At 46.5% G+C, this 20,314-nt stretch overlaps 1 protein-coding gene across 6 annotated transcripts in view; it reads left to right on the top strand.

Annotated features, from left to right (window-relative positions):
• The window catches only part of EXOC6B (exocyst complex component 6B), a 231,645-nt gene that overhangs the window by 156,915 nt on the left and 54,416 nt on the right, over nucleotides 1-20,314 (top strand). For all 6 annotated transcript variants that reach the window (XM_072334652.1, XM_072334651.1, XM_072334649.1 and 3 more), the window contains 2 exons: nucleotides 3,895-4,036; nucleotides 12,822-12,895. In XM_072334652.1, coding sequence (XP_072190753.1) covers nucleotides 3,895-4,036; nucleotides 12,822-12,895 — 216 coding nt within the window. The remainder of the gene's footprint in view (nucleotides 1-3,894; nucleotides 4,037-12,821; nucleotides 12,896-20,314) is intronic.

Raw genomic sequence — 20,314 nt, 5'->3', positions numbered from 1 at the left:
GATTTGAAGCTCCTCTGTTTTCTGTCATGTTGGTAAATGAGCTATTGGTGACTTCGAAGTGTTAATTTTACCTTCATCTCTGCAGGCAGTTCACAGGATCCCATGCTGGCCGAGGCTGGATATCTATCTGAGTCCTTCTGGTCCCATGCTGGCCGAGGCTGGATATCTATCTGGGTCCTTCTGGTCCAGGCCAGCCCCAGCAGGGACTCCCAGTTGTGCCTGAACCCACATCCAATGGCTTTTGGAGGTCCCCTATCAGGAGGCCGCATAGAATCCTTAAGATTGGAAGAGCCCTCTAAGATCATCAAGTCCAGTTATCAACTCATCTTCACCGTGCCCACTAACTGTGTCCCTCAGTGCCATATCTCCATGCCTCTCTGGTTCCTCCGAACCACAGTGGGATCGCAGGGTTCTGTAATAGCAGCATCTGTGATGGACACCCCTGACACCTCCAAGCCAAGGCACATGTCCTGGCACTGCTTAGGGTGGGGCTGGTAATGATTTTGGAGGTTTGGAGGAAAACATGTCAATCACAGGCTTGGATCGCTGCCGCCACCCTGGGAACCTACAGCAGGAACTGGAAGAGGAAAGAGAAATAGGACACCTTGTTAAGAGCAATCAATCAATGTCCTCATTTGATTTCTCTCCTACCAGCAGCAACTGCTTATCAAGCAGGTATTGCAGTTGGTTTCTGGGAAAATATTATAAAATTGATGCTTGTGTGCAGTTGCTGATCTTACAGGGAGCTGCTGTAAGTGGCATCTTTGTCACTGTCTGTATCTGTATTTATAAGGCTGAGAGAGCATAAATTCAGGAAAGGTTTTAGACCTCGGTATGCCAGGCAGCTGTGCCCCATGCTGGAGGACCTCCTGTCCCTATATGGGCCTTTATCACAGTGATTTAAAGCCCTGTGGCATCTCCAGGCCCTCAGCTCATAAATAGAAGGAAGAATGGATTAACGCTTACAAGGCAGGAGAAGCACCTGTGTATGCTTTTATCTTTCATCCAGTAATTTTGAGTTTGTGTGCTTGTGTGGTTTGTATGCTCTGCTTCTGCCACGAAGGCTCTGTGGAGCTGTTGTGCTGTCAAGGCATGACGATTAAATTGCCTTTTCCCTCCCGTCTCCCTCGCGTCTGCCTTATTAACTTGACATTTCATTTCAACTGTTTGCTGTTCTTCGCATCCTCCCAGTGTCGCTTGTCATTCACTCTCTCTTTGGGCAAGCTTGGCTGGCCGGAGGAATGCATGCAACAGAACAGGTGTGTTTGCAGGCACAGGTAACCCTTTAGGTACCTCCGTGCTGCTGATCCAACCTTTGCATGGTATACAAGGAGGGTGTTTCACTGTGGTTTTTCTCAATGAGGCTATGAACCTTCTTATGGGTTTTCCTTTTGGCTTCATCCATGGAGGTTTGTGTCTCAGCTGCCCCGGGGATGCAGCCCTTGTCCATACCCATGGACTTTCGGGTGCTCTTCCAAGCAGAGTGGGTGATGAGAAGGAAAGATCCACTGCGGGTTTGAGTTGCGTATCACAAGGAATCTCAGGTTGGCTGGGGAAGAGCTATGGAACTGCAGGTGGAGGGGGGATGATGGGTGAGGATCGTTGAGGATGGGCCAGGGCTGAGCCTTCCGCTCAACAACACGTCAAAGCACCTCGAGTGTAGCAACGAGTCAAGTGTCTATTGGAAGTAATGAAGAAAAATGGTGGTCGGATAGCAACGTGCTTCCCACTGCAGAACAGAGCTGAGGAATGAGCCCAAGCAGCGCTGTAGATAACCTGGAGTGTCAGACGGAGCGGGGAAATGATGGAAAGCAAAAACCCGTGGCTGCGCTAAACTTTATGGTTGCCATGTTTCATCTTAATTTTAGTACAGGTGTTTGTTCTGAGGTGAGTAATGGATGCTGCCGGAGCCTGGGAACGGCAGTAAGCAATGGAGATGGAGTGCCCTGCCCTCCGAGCGTGGCTCTGCTTTCTTATTAATGACAAACGAGGTTTTCCTGCTGCTGAAAATAGATGTTGCCCATGCATTCAGACCTACTCGGTGAAGCTGGCAAGAGCACTTCCCAGTTCGTGTATCAAAAATGGGCTCATCTATCCGTGCTGCGGTAATGAAACTTGTGATCCACCCCCACTTTAATCCCAGTTGGAGTACAATTTGTACAGCGCTTGTAAAAGTCTCCTAAAGCCACTCCTAGTTTCCAAGAGAGCGTGTTAAATCCTTTTGTGTGCGTTTGAAAACATAATCTCCAGCTGAAGCATGGCTGTTTGCATGGCAGCTCCAACCACCAGAAGTGCTGGCGTGGGTGTTGTGTTGCAGGCATGGAGCTATGCATGGTTCTGTGCAGCGTTGGCCAGAGAGCTTCTGTAAGTCTGTGTTGCCATGCCAGAAGATCTGCACATTTGTATGGGTTCAATGCACGTTCCACACCTGTGATGCGTATGGAAACCTGTTAATGTAGATCCTGCCACAACATTTGGACCCAAGCAATGAAGGAAGTTTTTTGAGGAGCTGTAAATGAAGGGAGAAATTGAAGTAGGTTGAACAAAAGGCTGCTGCCTGTTTTGGAAGCCTGTCACAAAGGCTTGATTGCAGTTTGATGGGTGGGGGAAATCCGTGTTGCTCACAGTAAGGACTTTTCCACCTCTGTCTCCTCCTGGTGTCTAAGGGAGTTCAGGAGCCTGTAGGCTGCCATGGAAGAACTCAACTTGAAGCCATCATCTCATCCTATGCCCATTGCGTGGGAGCGGAGGCCAACCCCCATCTCACTTCCACCTCCTTTAAGGGAGTTGTAGAGAGTGATGAGATCTCTTCTGATCCTCCTCTTCTCCAGACTGACCCAACCTGTTGGCCCTGTGGGTCTCCCCATGAAGCAGGGGTGTGTTGGAGGAGCCAAGTATTGATGGTCACCTTCTCTATGGAACTGGCAGGTGCAGAAAGAGAGCAGGAGGTGCTCCAGGCACAGAACAGGAGCTCCCTGCAGCCCAGGAGGGGCCCATGGAGGAGCAGGCTGTGCCCCTGCAGCCCATGGAGGTCTCTATGTGTAGCCATGGTGCAGCAGTGGATGTGGCCTGGAGGAGGCTGCAGCCCATGCAGGGATCTTGCAGGAGCAGAGCCCAGACCAGGGCCATCCATGGGGGCTGTGCTGGAGCAGTTCATGAAGGATGGGCCCCATGGAATGGAGCTGTGTTGGAGCAGTGCTTGAAGAGCTGTGGGCAGCCTATGTGCGATCCATTTGGGGAGGGACCCCTCATGGGACAGGGGCAGTGAGTGACCATGAAGGAGCAGCAGAGATGGAGTGTTATGGGCTGACCACTGCCATTCCCTAACTAAGGGAGAGGGTGGATGGGGGAAGGTGCCTGTAGGTGACTTTTAGTTTTCACTGCTGTAATCTGTACTAACAGGCAATAAATTACCTTAATCTCCCTACATTGGCTCTGTTGTTTTGCCTGTAACAATAGCTGGTCAGATATCTCTTTGTTCTTATCTCAACCTTTGCACCCTTTTCCATCCTGTTGTCTCCCCCTCTTCCTTTGAGGAGGGGCAATGAGGGAGCGTTGAGGTTGAGCTGAGCTGCCCATCAGGGTGCAACCACCGCAGTAAAGACTGAAAGAGCTCTGGTTGAGCTGAGTACCTCTGTTTGTTGGAATGGGATTTTGAAACTCTTATTGTGCCATGTAGGTAGATGCAATTTGAGCTGTAGGCTGCAGTTCCGAATCGTCACTGCTCCCACAGTTTTAACCTATCAGCCAGGTTACCTCATGCAATCTATGCAGGATGTCAAATGAAACAGGGCCTGTTGCCTTGTTCACAGTGGGATGTGATGGTGAGAGCTGCTTAGAGCTGTAAACGCGTGCTCGTCGTGGGCCTTAATGCATCTCCCTTTTGTTTTGCAGGGGAAGGTGGCGCAGACCGCCTGCATGTCAGCATGCAAACACCTGTCCACCTCACTGATGCAGCTGCTGCTGGAAGCCGAAGTGCGGCAGCTGACACTGGGCGCCTTGCAGCAGTTCAACCTGGACGTGGAGGAATGTGAACGTAAGATGCATTACCATCCCATTCTCCCATGTTTTGCTTTGCCCATTTGTATGCCAGGACCCGAGGCAGGGCAGTGCTGGCAGAGCTCAGTGGTGCTGTCTGGGAGGACATCTGGCAGTATCTTCAGGACAGAAGCAGCTCAGCAAATTCGAAGAGATCAAAGCTTTGCTGTTCCTTTTCTTCATAAGTGCTTCACTGATGCTTTCCAGATCATCCCTCCTTTTCGAAACGGAGTGTGTTAAAACCGTGAGGAATTAGAGTGGGTAAAACATCGGGGAGGGCTCGCAAAAATCAGTTCACTTATAACTTGTTTCGGGAAACAATAACTGTTCTTAAGAAGTTCTGGTCATCTCCTGACTTCAGCCGGTTCTCTATCTGCTGCAATGAATTCTTTCTCGAAGCATCCCCTTTTTGCAGAGTCACTGCTATGGGAAACAGAGGCATTGTAAGCAACTGTTACATCTATTTGGAAGCACGCCTGTGAGCATGGTAAGGGCCACCAATGTGGCTTGCAGTCAACCCTGCTCATTTTAGTTCACCTAGCTAGCATCTGAATAAGCTCTGAAATCCTAAGATTCCTCTCAAGTCGCTTATTATCCCGCTGCCTGTAGGTGTTAACAAAATATAGAACAGAAGTGACAGAACACCTTGCTTTGTCCTATTTTTATAACTTAATCCAAGGCAGGGCCAGTACATTTCTGCACAGGAGCCTCCCACCCTTCTGTTTTTAGATGCTAATTGAAGCTCAGAAAGGAGAAAGGGAATGAGTCCATACCCACAGACAACTTTATTTGTTGGTGGCAGCAGAGCTGCCATGCAGTTCTTCATCCCCAGCATCCAACCAACCCCCTGCAATGTCACCCAGCACCTTTGCATTTGGGAGGCTGGGCGCTGTGCAGTCCACTGGTGGCACTTGCTCTTGCAAGGGTGTTGGTGGAAGGCAAAAGCACAAACATTGTTTGAAAAGTTGCATATTTGGACAGGGTGGAGTCATAGAATCACAGAATGGTTTGGGTTGGAAGGGACCTCAAGGATCATCGAGCTCTAATCTCCCCACCACAGGCAGGACCAACAACCTCCACATTTAATGTGATTATGTTCTGTGATTGCTTGTGAAAATATCACAAGGCCAGTGGCTATGGAAAACACACAGCTTGATAGGGCTCAATGGATGAAGATTTGGGGGCAAAGTGTATTCCAAATACTCACCTTTTTGGCTTCCTTGGTTGATAGGGAGGTTGGAGTGTTTGCACTTTAGATCATCTCAAACCTCTTCATCTCTCTTTGCCCTCATGTGATTCCTATTAAGCCCCACAGCAGGATAGTCCCTGTCCTCACTGGGGGTGATGGAACCTAAATAGCTGGGAGCTGCCATTCCTATCTTTGGTAACTTCATTCATTCAGTGAAATGCATTGTGGTCGTCCTCATTTGGCACTTAATGCTGTCAGACTATGCAGACTATGTTCTGCCCTTTGCAGAAGTGTTGCTGATCACACTTCATATCATATAATCTTATCATAGAATGGCCTGGGTTGAAAAGGGCCACAATGATCATCTGGTTTCAACCCCCCTGCTATGTGCAGGGTCACCAACCAGCAGACCAGGCTGCACAGAGCCTTCAGTTCAACTTCAGTTTGGATGCTTCCATCAACTGTAACTACAGAGAGATTAAACTGTGTTGAAAGGTCACCTGTAAGACTGTGTGGATTTGGTTGGGGATATTCTTTAATGGCTGGTCATTTCTTCTGCTAGTTCACAGCACTGCATGCAGAATAACCCGGGAGATGGATCAGCATTTAATGAATCGTATCCATAGTTTACAGCTATATCTTATGTCACAGTGCAAGCAACACCTTATTTTTCCTTCAGAAGTGCCTTCAGCCCTGAATTCTGGCTGTCTAATTTGCGTCCCATCAGCTACACCGGCAGCAGCTGTGTTCTCAATCTGTGTCCGCACAGGGACAGTCTGTGGTGCTGAGAATAATAGGAAGCATTTGTCATTAGTAATCGTTTCCTTCTTTTTCTTTTGGCTGCAAACAGACTCATGACCCTGCAGTTTTCCACCCCGGCGGTAATTTGGGTCACTTAAGCAGCATCTCCTCCCTGGAAGCCCCCAGTGCTGAGTAAAACAGATGACAAAGTGTAATCTAGTGAAGAGAGAGATGAGAGAAATCAATGGAAATGTAGTGAATTAAGCGTGGTTTGGAGGGGATACAGCTAACTTACTCTATATTGGAGTAGATATATGTATATGTAATACACATTACAAGAAAACAGGGTTGAATACACAACATGTAGTAGTTGTAGAGGTGAAAAGGATAATGGTTTAAGCTTCAGCCAAGACACAGGTAAATTAATTCCCCAGACTCATAGGTTCATGATATAGTTGCTAATATAGAAATGATTTTTTCAGTGTAATGGAGGGGAATGGCTGCACAAGCAAGCCTTGGGCTGAAGCAGAGAGGGGCAAACCAAGATGTGAAGTTTTGCTATTACGTGTAATTCTTTGTTATTGCTTGGCTTTCTATAGCTCTTACAGAGCCGAGAGAAATTCTCTCACCTCTTATTTAAACCTAGAGTGAAGTAAGACGTAGAGGTTAAATGAGTTGTCCAGAAAGACACAGTAGGACACGTCTAATTATGTCTCAATTTAGGAGTGAGTTCTGGCACCGGCCCAGGGAGACAACGTGAAAAGAAGGAGAAGAAAACAACTCTGGAGGGAATGGAGGAAAAAAAAAGAAGCAAAGCAACACAAATACTTCTGCAAACCTGGAAATAGAAGAAGGGATTCTTTTTTCAGAACAGATGTTTGCTTTTCCAAATGGGTTCGTTGTCTTCCAGCACAGGTCCACAACCCAAGATTTCTTGGTGCTTTTTGCGATGGCTCTTTTCCTTTTTGCCTGGTTCAATGCTCTGTTCTTTTTGGGGCCTCCCGGTGCTGGTGTTGGTTTTTCTCCATCTCCTTCACCTCCGAGGTAGTGGGAATCTGATTAACAACCCCAATTTGGAGGTTGGAATAGAAGAAGAGAAAGGGAAGGCGGCTGCTCTCTACTCATACGAAAGTGTTTCACATCTCTAACTCATTCCAGCAGCGATTGAGGCAGATTGTTTTTACAATGTTTAGGTCATAAAATAAGCAGTTCCACGATCTCCAAAGCCTTTTAACTGCTGCTTTATAAGAAATTAAAAGCACCGTAAAATTATGTTTAAAATTTCATTCAACTCCACGTTCTCGTTCAGCCCACTCATGGGTGCAGTCAATAAGAAATGCAGACGTGGGAGCCAGCTTGAGGAGCACTGAACCCAACACGAGAGCATGCCAACGTGTGCCTCTATGGGTCCCTGGGCAGCTGTTTACCACCTCATTCTTGGCTCCTTATCTGGCCCCAAGAACTTTCTCACACGGAAATCCCATCGTCCGCTCAGTGCTGTGGGCAGCCCTCCCCCTACAAACCCACAGCACAGCTGCCTGCTCCTCTGGTAGCCCCAAGTGCATCGTGCATTGGTTTGCTCCCCATTTCCTTCTGGGGAGGATTCTGCACTTGCACTAGCAAGGGAAGCAATGCCTGGTGGCTGTAAGCGTGCACCAATGGGAAGCGCACGGCTCCCCATCATTGAGCTTCTCTTCCAATGTCCATTGGAAGGGTTTTCCATCTCCCTTGTAAACTTGTTGCTGATTCTGTGGTGTCCTCCAGATCTCTTCTTTCCTCTTGTTTCCAACGCTGTCTGCTCCAACATTTCAGATATCCTCCATCTCCAGCACCTTCCCATCTTCTCCTTTGTCACCAGGATGTTCACTGATATTTTCCCATCTTTGTCGTCCTTTGCAACGTTAGGAAAAGAAAATGCTCCTGTCCACACCTATTTAAACTAGGCTTTGAAAGTATGACTTGGGTCCCTCGAAATCCTCACCATTCTCTTTCATTCCTTTTCCTAGGAAATGCAAAGTAATGGGCCTCTTAGTGGAGTTACCTTTATGCTGTGTTTTAATGAACTGCTTAAAATGTATAGAAGAAAACTAACAAAGATTTCAGAAACCTGTTTACACAGTGCAGGTGGGTTTTATCTCCCTGTGGTCTGAGCTAAATCAGACGTTATCAGTTTTGTTCCACTATAACAAAGAGAGAGGAGGTTTTTGCTGGCTGGTCTCCTACCTTCTAATTGGCATTTAGCAAGAGTAGCTCTTGGGTTTCAAGAGCGATCCGTGGTAATTGCTTGAGTTCAGGCAATTTTTGGAACTCACTGGGACCAGCATCCCCCAGCTCTGCACCTGCTTTCTTTCCCTACCCAGCATGGCACACACACCACTGATGCTTTATTCCACTTCTAGTATTCGTATTTCAGTGGAGTAGAGAACTTCCCATCTGATAAGAGACATCCATTGGATGTCTTGGGTTTTGGGTTAGGGAACCTTTATAGGGTCTATATACCTGTCCTACAGGTTAGCAGATCCCAATGTTTCACGCACAGTGAGCAGCCCTGGACTGCATCTCTATGCTCTGGTGGAGCTCCAAGCTCCTCATTGCTCCTTCAGAGAGCAGATGACTGTGCTAAAGTCTTGTGATGCCCCCTGACACTATTGGGTGGATTTTGGATGGCTCTCTGCAACTCTCTGATATTCCAGAGGTAACACAGAGCTTTGACCATTTGCTTGAGAGTCTGGACAACACTCTCAGATATGTGGTCTGATTTTTGGATGGTCTTGTGTGGGGCCAGAAGTTGGATGATCCTTGCGTGTCCCTTCCAACTTGGAATATCCTATGACGCTGTGATCCTGTGATGTGGGTGGAGGTGTAAGCTCACATAAACTCAGCAGAAGTTGGGAAGAGAATAATATGACCTCTGCCAACAGGACATTCCCTCCTTCCTCTTGACTGAACTCTGACCTATCCCTGCTGTCCTTTTTTGCCTTGTGAGCATCTCCAGTCCATGCAAACTTTTCTTCTTCAGGTTGAGAATCCTCAGGTGTCATTTTGTGCCTCCGAGTGAGGAGCAAAGAGTCCTGTTGCTTGACTTCTCTAAGATGGTCCTCAAAGAGTTTATCTACGGACGATGGTTTTAAGACCTAGATTGTTCATTAGGGGATGTGGACATGATTATTTCCCCTAGAACAAAAGCTTGTTCAAAAGAAGTGCAGCCACAAGTGGATATTCATAGTTCCCCGTCAATAGGACTTGCTGTAACCTTGATCCTGCAGGTCTGCCATTGTAAATTCTGGCAGTGTAGTGTAATTTAGGGAGAATCTCACCCTCAAGATGATCTTTTTGAGGAGTAAAGTAGCCAGCTGTGTTTGCTTTAACCACACAATATGTGTAAGGCTCTGTCCCTATGTGTACAGTATACAAAAAGAGACTCCTCCAATTCTGTATAATTAATTTCCAGTGGATGTCTCTTTTCTTGTGTGTGTTTGAACTCTTTATTCTTTGTTCATTGTAAAGGGCTTAACGGTTCCTGTTCCTTGATTCTTTCATTGGTGAAATGTTTTGGAAGAGAGGTTAGAGTCCCTCTGTGACCTGCCCTGGGTGGCCCAAGCCTGTAGACCTTGCAAAGACATTACTTTTTTGGCCTGAACACAAGTCTCTCAAACCTTTAGCCTGGCTAAATGCTTTGTACAAACAGGCGCATACTGATCTGCTCTATTCTCTTGTGATTTTCTGCTCAAGGGGCTGTACTGTAGGTGGCTTGCTATGTTTGCCACTTGCCTTGGTAGTGGAGAAAGTACAATAAATGAATCCGACAGTACCGAGGCCAGCACTGTGCTCGGTCGTTCCGAGAAAATTATCCTGAAATCTGGTTGAAGAGATTAAAACCAAGAAGAACTGGCTGTGTCTCTCCCCGAAAGCTCTGTTCTCTCCTTTGTTTCTTTATTTTTTTCTTTAAGACATTGTTTATTTCTCCTTCCAAAATAAGTTTGTGGCATTGGTATGTAAAGTGTGACCTATGATTACAGGAGCAGCCATGGGGTGAAGCGTTGCATTCATTCCTCTTCTGGGCCCCTTACAGTCCATTGCTGGAGCAGCTTTCTTCTAGCATATAAGCTGTGGTCTTGATCTGATTTCTTCTGTAACACAAGCAATGTGATCTCATGTGTCATTTCACTCCCTGGATGTCAAGTGCATTGTTAATGTCACAGAGACTCCAGTCCATTCGTCTTATGAGTATTACTGTTGAAGCAAATGTTGGTTAATAAAGAGCACGTTCCATGTGCTACTGTTGTTACAACATGTATTGTCAGAAGGTGATGTTACTCCATAATTCCCAGTGTTAACTCCCATAGGGGTGCTTAGTAGGAGACTGCTGAAGGTGGGCTGCTGGCTGTGGCATGGGATAAAATCCATCTCACATTGCACACGAGTGGGTGACCACAGTGGCAAGTTCTCGAGTCTATGAAAACATTTGAGATCAATTTGAAGGCGTTTTCTCATATTTGCAATTCATGCTTGTAGGAAGGTCTTAAACTCCATGTATCCTTCAGAATAGATTCCTAGCTGCTGCAAAACCCTTCAGTCTAAAATGGAATATTCTTTTCAGCGCAGTCCTTTCAGGGTGTGTTATTTCAGATGTAATTGGTAACACGAAGGGACCCCATCTGTAGAGTGTAGGACGTAGTGCAGAGCCAGCTTGTTGGGTATTTCAACCTAGAGACAGTGGTATAGAGAAGCCCAACAGGAATTGACCTCTCAAGAGGGAGCACAAAGGTTGTTTCCCATACCTAAATGTTTTTAGCTTCCCAGGTGCGTGCTTCTCCAGAGTAGGGGATTGATGTGACTTTGGGGATAATTTTTCCAGATGAGACAGTGGGTTGTACAGCAAATGTGTAAAGATGATTTATCCCTTGCAGAGCAGAGTCAGAAAGCTTGTCTTGGTGTTGCCTTGTGTGTGTGTGCTGGTTCAGGCAACTCTAGCTTTATAGCAAACGTATGTATGCGGTTTGAATTAATTAAAATAGTTTTGGAGGGTTGAGCAAGAATTCACTTCGGACTATTCTCTGCCCACTCCTGTCCTGTGCATGAATGACAGAAGGCCATGGGCACAACTATGGGTGGGTTCTTCTGCCTTCGAGTCATGCTTTTACTTTTTGCATCTCAGTGAACACTGTAAAGATGAGCCATCGTTTCAGTTGTAGAGCCCTTCTGATGGCCGAATGTATTAAAAAGGAAACCTGTGAATGTCTGGAAGTGGCCACAGTGCCCTGGAGGTGCTGCTATCTGTTCTCAAGGATGTTCCCCATGCTGGGATTTTAATGGAAGGTGATGCCAGAAAGCCAACAACATTCTGTTTTCCAGAAATAAGGCAGTTAAGGAGCAGGTCTGAATCCCTGCTAATTCATTAATCTGTTCTCATTAAAGCCGTATGACTAAGCTGCTACAGGAGGTCTGTGGAGATTTGTTTTCCTTCTTTTGAGGCATTTGCTTGAAAGTGAGCTGACTTTTGGGATGTGAAGTATTCAAGGAGAAGACTTCCTGGCTTAAAATGACTCTGCACGGGGTTTAGGGAAAGGCTTTGTCCGCTGGTACCTTTGTGCAGTCATGGAACTGCAGGAGTGTTTGTAGATTCCTGAATGGAGGAAATGAATAGTTGACCAATAGTAGACACTGGCATTATATAACATAAAAATACTTTATGTTGTTATAGTGTATTTTTCCCTCCCTTCTTTTCTGCCATCGCGCTCTGTTTCATTTCCTGAAAGCTCTCCAGTATGTCAAATCTGCACTGTCTCCAGGAGCAGCAAAACTCAGCCTATAGTGGAAACTCCCTCTTGAGTCTTTCATGGCGTCGAGTTGTGGCTTCACAAGTTAGGTCCCCTTGGTGATGAAAAGTTGCATGGAGAGCAGAGATAAAGCCATTATTTCTGTAGTTAAAGAGGGTGGAAACTAAGGGAAGTCGGGCAAAATCAACCTTGGACACATCTTCAAAAGACACACTTGAATGTATGCAGTCATTGGCTTCATGAGCGCTACCAAGGAAAAGCTGTTAAATGGCATGGAAGAACTAAGGTCCTCTAACATGAATTTGTTAAAGTCCCCCTTGGTGGCTTTAGACTTGGTTTAAATAATGAATTGGAAGACAAATAAATGACTTAAGTATGAAATTTTGGCCAGATTACATTGGAAGGAGGTAAATGTGGCCTTGGAAATATTCTCTTCGCTTTCGAAGCCAACGTTTTTCAGTTGTCAGATGTCTTCATCCAAAATAAAGAAATATGCCACATAATGGCCCCGATTCTTCCCATTTGGGGTGGCTGCATGCTGGCAATAGTGCACCATACCAGATAATGCAAATAATCTGCTGCCGAATAATTAATGATGCGGCCGGGCATATTTTTTTGATGAATGCTTATGGAGCCTGGTGACAGGCGTGAAATTAGAAAATTCCTTCAGTGCCCTAAAATATAAATAGCTTTCGGAACTGAAAAGGGTTTCAGAGCTGAAGATTTTATTGTGTCGAGAGGAAAAACTTTTCCACCCCCATCCCCCCCTTTCTTCTCCGCGAGTTGTTTGTCCATTCACAAAACAAATACTCTGGAGCCCAGTACGGCTCATGGGAATAAATTTCAGGTCGAATTAGTACAGTTTCCTTGCTGTCAGGACGGTGGAATTAATGGTGTTTTGATGACACGAATTTTGAAGGGCGAACAAAGAGGCTGAAGGGAGGGAGACATGACTCCTTAGAAGCGCGGTCCTCCTCTCCCCCAGCCTCTCTTGTCTTCCCTGTCATCCGTCTGCCAATCTCCCTGTCCATGGTTAGTTAAAGGCGCTTTTTATCCTCTTTTCTTTCCCACAGAGTTTGCCAGATCCGGCCCAGTGCCTGGGTTCCAAGGGGACACGCTGCAGTTGGCCTTCATCGACTTGAGACAAGTAAGTCTTTGTGTTTTTGTTTTTTGTTTTTCTTTTAAGATGTGTGACTGAAGACCATCAGGTCTTAAGGAAAGAGAGAGGAGGGGAAACGGCGTTGGTGATTTACGCCAGAGACCTATATTTCCCCCCCCTGGGTGCTCCCCTGCCTCCCCGCGCCCCAAACCACCTCCTCACTCCATGCTCCTGGAGATGGCAGAGGTGAAGGGGACTGGTGGGATGGGGAGAGGGAGAGCAAACCCTGACCCTGTCTGGCAGGGCCGTTGTGCTCCCATTGGCTTCTGTGGCCGTGGCAGAATGATACCAGCGTGGCTGGCTCGGAGCAGGTGCTGCAAACAGAGAGGGCACTGATGCAGAGACCGCCTGCTCTGAGCATTTTTGTTTGCAGATAATGCCTGGAGAAGCGTTTGGCGAGTGATTTGCATTCCAGTTGGTGTGGGAAGGGTGTGCGTGGTGTGTCTGCCCTTGGTTCTGCTCCCCTCCCGGTTCTCTGTGCCACTGATGTCACAAGTGGCATTTGAGTGTCATTTGGCCACAAGTGATCAAGTGCCTGCTGGAGAAGATGGTTGGGATCCATCATTAATGCCCACCTCTCCAGGGGTCCAAAGCGCCAACTTGACCATAACAGGTATTGAGACATTCGTAGGGCTTGGCAAGCTAGTTTGGGGAAAGGGGCCATCGCAGTGAGTCATTTGTTAGGGCTGGAAATGGGCATTATGGATCCACTAGGCCGGGGGGAAAAAGTGAGGTGGTCCTGTCATCTCTTGGCACTGAAGATGGATGGGTTGGATAGAAAGTCTGAATGAAGTAAGACTCAATGACTGATGCTTCTCTCCTATTAAAACAATCTTTTTTTGTCTGTTAAACCCCCCTGGCTTTGTCCCTCCTGCCATCATGATGCAGTGCCTCTTGTTTTCAGAGTTGACGTAGTTTGCATTCTGAAAACTTTCGGGTGCTGAGGGTATTTCTTAAATCTGCATAATCTCTTGTATCGATGATCTCCTCACCACTGTGACTCTGAGCCACGCTGGAGCCGCTTTTAACCCGTAAGGGTTTGAGAGCTTCTCTGAATCCATTTGAGGTGCAGAGCAATCCATCACCCAATGACACTTTTGCAAGGCAGCGATAACTTTAATAGGGTTGGGACACCGTGTGGGTGCCCTTCGTACTCGAGTCTGTGAGTTAAGTACCAAATTTGTTTGCAGAACGATGAGAATAGCTCTGCAGAAAAGGTGCGTGTTATCGCAGCCACGTGTTGACACTTTTATCTTCATTAACTTCTTGGCACTTTATTGACTGCAGTACGCAACGCGCTTGCAACCTCCCGGATATAAGGAAATGTGGAGGCTTTGGTTCTTTTCCAAGCACGAAGACATGAATGTGGGGATTTTGAAGAGGAAAGCTGTGGCTTTCTGAAGAATGAGATGCTGTAAAAGTGCTCTGTGAGGTTGAGCTGCTCTGAGCCAGAGCATTAGCAGCAGGCTGGGATATGCGAAATGTTTGTACGGCTCGTAAGTGCAGAACGCAGCCAAATGATTTCAGCTCAAGCAAGGGAGAGGCTGAACAGTAGCCCTCTACCATCCTTCTTCCTCTGTCAAATGTTCTCCCTTTGTACAGAACATTTTCTTCTTTGTTTAGGAAGGCAGTTCCACCTTTTACTCGCATTTGTAAATTATGGCTTTTCTGAATGTTGCAAGGAGTGAGGGAGGAGCTCTGGGCTGCTGAGTGCCAGGTGAGAACAGGCAGTCCCAGATGTTCTGCTGGATAACAGCAGTGCTCGTTGGTGCCAAGGACTGTAGCAAGAACGGATAACCTCATTGCTGCAAGTAGAGCAGAGTCCACTTTCTGCTGCTTTACTGAGTTTAGTGACCACAGGAGGGTTTGAGATGGTTCCCAACTGCCTCTGCCATACTGCTGCCCTGACCCCATGGCACATAACCTGTCACCAAGCTTTGGGTACCTGCATGAAGCTCCATCCACTGCTCCAGGTCCCACACTTCCAGCACCACGGAACATCTAATTGGGCCACATCTCCAGCTGGGAGCTGGAAGCTGGAGTGTGAGCAGGTGGATGGAGGTGCAGCAGTGGCAGGTCTTTACATTTTTATTTGCTTTGCTTTTAATTTGTTCTCTTTAAGCATGGCATCCCTTCTCTTTGATGCCACTGTATCTTAGCACAGCGTTGACATAGAAAAATGACAACCTTGCCCATGGCGGGGGGTTGGAACTAGAATGTCTTTAAGGTCCCTTGCAAGCCAAACCATTCTATGATTGTCATCCTACAAAGACATTTCCACCTAAAATTGGTTGTGCTTCTGGCTGAAGGAACTTCTGCGTAGCTGGTGAAGGGGTGATTCCAGCCTGAAATCCACACAAGGTTTTGGAAAGGTTGAAAATAATTTCAGGTTTGTGTTCTAGGTAAATCTATACCCAGCCTTGTCAATTAGCGTGGTTCTGCATGAGCAAGGTAGCTTTGCTGTGTAGGTAATTAAACTATCCGGAAAGAACACACACACAGTAGGACAATTAAAGAGATTACTTATTTCTTACCCGCTGTATTTCAGCACTGTTAACCTTGAGCTACTAAAAAGCAATTCTAGATACAAGAAAAAAAATCAAAGTATCTTGAGATTAATTTGCTTTAGAATGAAAATTATTTACTAACACAATAAAACATAATGTGGAAGAAGAATGCAGTGATTGGGTTTGATTCTCAAATACAGATCACTGTAATGGAAAGTAGAGCTATTCAGTCTTTCAGAAGTGACTTAGGCACTTGGGTCCCAGTACCACGGCATGCCCAAGGGACACGGATGAGCTCCAGGGTACTCCACATCAGCCCAAGTCTGCACATGCAATGAGTTCCCTGTTCTCACCGCAGCTTCTGGCCAGATGGAAGCGTTTTAGCTTTTCATTTCCATGGCTTTATTATAAGCAAGTTAGTTGAAGAGGAAGGTTTTATATTTGTCTGTGAAGTTGCTGCAATCCCCAGCCATGCTGATCTCTCCTAGAAGCCAGATAGACACTTGTGGCCGCCGGCCAAGGAAAATCTGTCTCCAGCGCTCGAAGAATTTCACTCTGGGCTCTGGCAGGGGAACGTCTTAGCTGGATTAGAGTTCCTTTCTCGAGGCCTCTCCTTCTGTCCAGCGGATTGTAAATCTGTGTGTTGGATACCCACTGGAAGTGCAAACTTTCTTCATCGAGGTCAATTTGGAGCCCTTCTCCCAGAGACACACATGAGGGATGAGGGCTGGGAGGTTCCGCTCTTCTGCTCCATCATTTTTATTTCTCTTCTTGGTTGCAGCGGGATGGTGCTTATGAATTTGAGCATCAGCTTAACAAACCCCAGCAGTGAGGTAAGATAGGCAAACACTGGTTTGGGTGTGTAACAGCTGTTCTGCTCACCGCTTGTCAAATAGCAAACATTTTATGTGCTCTTTTTACTGTGTTTGAAAGCCAGTTGTGGTTACTGTGGGTTTGTCTTGGATGTCGGCCAGCTGCGTAATGAGAGGTCTCCCTCCGATGCATTAATTTTTCCCTATTACCTCTGATAGAGATACTTGATAGTAGAGCATTCCCCTCAAGAACACAATTCCCTTCTGTCCCTGTTACGTGCCCCATTCATCTTCCCCTCGTACAAATTTTTTGTCTTTTCTACATTGCTCACATATTTCTTGGAGGCTTTTTTCCACTTAGGAGACGTAGTATAAAAGTTTAGGCAGTTCAGCCTTACAAAACGTGTGTTTTTTCTTTTCCCGCTTCTGTCTAAGTTACTCCCAGTGACTTAGGAATCATCTTGCCCATTTTGGCTGTATTTGGTTATCGGGCTTCAAAGGTACAATGACCCTACAGATTTTTGGGAAGATATGAGCCAAGACGTTGGAGAAAAACTGGAATGTGAGCTCATCCTTTTAACTTCAGAGATTCATAGCTCAGGTTTGAGGGAGACCAAGGGGAAATCTGGACTTCTTGATCCTAAGTTTTTCTAAAGAATTGCCCACTCTGTTGCAAGGATTGCAACAGTGAAGGTTATATTGAGAGATATGGTGATGCTGGTATTTGGGATATCAGATGGTAAATGGAGTTCTTAAGACCATTTGACATGGTAGTTGGCTGCTTTAAAGGTATGGAAACTTGGGGCTTCAGTATCCAGCTCCAAGCATGGTGGCTGAGGGGAAGCTCTTGTAAATGTGGTCTAAAGAACAAAACCTAATGGGTATGTATGCCTTGAGATGACCCAACAAGGCGGTGGCCACCTCTCTGCTCTAAGACAACTCAATGGCAGGAGGATGGAGCCAACCCCTCCAAGAGTTTCGAGGCAGCACCCAGCCCAGCGTGCAGGTTTGTTCCCAGCAGGCAGGAAGCTGTGGGTTGTTGCTATTTTGTTTTTTAACTTGTTTTTATACTTTGCAATTAAAGGCTTCCCTGCCCTGTAAAGATAACTGAAGATCAGCACGAAAACAAGACGTTGGATGAACCCTGGAGCCAGGGTTCCTGTGCCTGCTTAGATAGGGACTGCCAGTCCTATGAGTGTGCAGCAGCGTGGAGGGGTTCGTTAGGTGTCAAACTGGTTTGGTTTATTTTTCTCCACTTGTTTTGCCAGGAGATGCAAGAGAAGTTGAAAATCGTATTATAGGGAGGATCAATTAAGTTAAATATCTCAGCGAGATGTCTGTGCTCCGCATGTACTTGCTTGCGTCTTTGAAGCGAAGGTTTCTGTCATAGGAGGAGTTGCAGACAGAGGAGCTGAGCTTTAATCATTGGATGCAGTAGGGCAGAGATGAAAAGGTGACTCACTGGTTTCATCTCATCTACTTCCTTGACAATTGCTTTTTTCCACCTCCAAGTTGTTCTGCAGGCAGCCGTGCCCACCGCCTCGCCCGAACCTTGGCTGGGTCACCAGCATGCTCTGCGCAGGTGTATCTCCATCACTGTGCACTGGTTTTTGAGAAGCACTCTTTTCTACCCTTTGATTTCTGGTTGTCTTCAGCGTCATTTGCAACTTTTACCAGCCCTTAGGTAGAATAAAAGGTCTGTGTTGGCTGTTGAGGGCCGTCCCATGCGTGCCCTCCTGAGTGATGTCAAGCAAAACATTGGACTCTATTAATCTTTCATTGCAAATGTCATCTTGTTCTTGTGCAGTAAGGAAACGGGGTGTGAAGACACATGTTCCAGTTGCAGCCTTCATTCTTAATTACTGGGCAATGATGGGTTTGAGCTGGTTTTATCGTTACCCTTAAATATAGGTTTTTGCTGTTAAGATTGTATCTCTGGGCTGTTAATTACTTTTGCTGCTCCTCTGCGAATTCCCTCCACTGATTGGTATCTTTTGGATAACGCATCAGCCATTATTAATCATGTTCATTATGGCAGTGCCTACAGGCCAACTAAGATCTGCCCGTTTTGCTGGGTCTTGTGCAAACATGAAGAACTGAAGAGTCTAAACAAATAGTGGAGCCCAGAAGGGGCAAGCTGGATACGTCTGACATGGAGCCGAGCACATTATTGCCAATGAAGTGGTATTTTGTTGAATAAAACCCATGTATGGGATGAATACTTTTCTAGGCATCCAGAAGCTGTGGCTGCACTGATTTCTCAGAAGTGGAGATATCATCTCCTTCACCCCCCTGTCACACCTCTCCACTCACACAGACCCAAATTAGGCTGGTTTTTCTAAATGCCCAGTTGCCTGGGGAGACCAGTTTCTAAGCTGTAGTCTGGAGTTAGTTCATGGTTCATTGCTGCTCCAGCATCATGCTCAGTTTCCTCTCAAAAGCTATCTGTGTGGTGTAATACACACAGGGGATTTGGAGCTTGATGATCCTTGAGGACCCTTCCAACCCAAGCTGTGATTCTGTGATTTGATGAGAGTTCGTGTTTCACCTGAAAGCAAGATGTGACCAAGGCCTGAGCTTTAGCCCCTGAGTTCACCTCAGTACGTGGGACCTCCTCCTGTATCACCACTTGTCCTCTATATCAAATCCTGTTCCATTTCCACAAGTCAAGGAAACCCAATTGGTTTCCAACCCCAGTTGGCAGCATCACTGGGATGCAAGATGCTGTCTCTCATCTGGTAACCATCAGAACCTTGGTTGAAATCTCTCTTGGAACCATCGTGGTACATCCAAGAAGGAAAAAGAATAGTTTATAAGATGTGTTGCTACCTCGTAAAGCTCAAACTTTAGGTTTTTGCAGCCCCGGTCATCCTCAGTGCATCAGAATAATGCTTTGCAATGGAGACCCATTGCAGACATCTCAAGGCCAGGCAGGATGGGGCTCTGGGCAACTTGACCTGCTGCACTATTTACTGGTTGTCAGCCAGCCTGTGGCATTGGGGTTGGAACTAGATGATCTTTGAGGTCCCTTCCAACCCAAGCTGTTCTATGATTCTATAATTCTATGATTCTAGGAACACAGAGGTATTTTTTTCTGCACTCTGGTGCATCTTTGTGTGAATGACCACAGGGATGTGCTCAGACACGGATTGTTGGGCAGGCATTGCCCAGGGAGCCATGCTGAAATCCCCCAGACAACAGCTAACCCATTGCAAGAGGACCAGGAAGGGCATTCCAGGGGCTTGGCCAAACCACTGTTTTTCTGGCTTGTTAAGCTCAGGGTATGGTTTTCTTTAATGCCTATAAACCAACAGTATTTGAAAAGGGCACATTAAGTAATTTATTTATTTTTGAATCAGTGTTAAATGCCTGACTCACAAAAGAAGGATGGTTCAAAGTTTGTGCTGAAAATCCAGACTGCTGCTCACTGTGCTCTGCAGAAATGGAACGGGGAAAGGGAAAGATACACAAAGGCACGAGCTCAGGGTGGATTTAGAGCCTTAACTCTGAGTTTTCTTGCTTTGGTGAGTTTCAGCTGGTCTTAGTGGTACTTTAAACATACCCTTTTGTAGTTCAATTACATTAAAATCACCCAGATCCCAGTTCATTCAGCAGCTCCAGCTCCATCAGAAGCCATTACTCTTGATCCAGGAAGGCTGTATTGGCGTGCTGAGGAGTTAAAGAGCCTGGGTGCTCCCCATAGCCTTCAAACATAAAATGAAGAGTGCAAACACATTCTGTTAGCACTTCTCATACATGGAGAATGCTGCCTGGATTTCTTTCAGTAGGGTACAGCGATAGAAATATATGGTATCAAACAGTGCAGCCCCTCAGATAGGTGTCCACAAAGAACCTCAGCCAAAGGGGACTTTGCAGCAGATTGGGAACTCGTTGCAGTTGGGTTTTATTCCTGTAAGACTCCACTATAGGTGCTGTCTGCTCCTGGCCACCCCCAGCCCCCTCTGCTCAAGGGCCCTCCCCTGCAGCAGGTTGCTGTTGCTTCAGGCATCTGCTCCGGGCCATAAGCAGCAGGAGCTGTGGCAGGAAGACCTGCTCCCTGCTGTGCCCTCTCATTTGCAGGAGGCTGA

This window comes from Excalfactoria chinensis, chromosome 4 (genome assembly GCF_039878825.1).
Source record: "Excalfactoria chinensis isolate bCotChi1 chromosome 4, bCotChi1.hap2, whole genome shotgun sequence".
NCBI classification, from domain to species: Eukaryota; Metazoa; Chordata; class Aves; order Galliformes; family Phasianidae; genus Excalfactoria; species Excalfactoria chinensis.
This window is presented reverse-complemented; position numbering and strand designations above follow the sequence as displayed.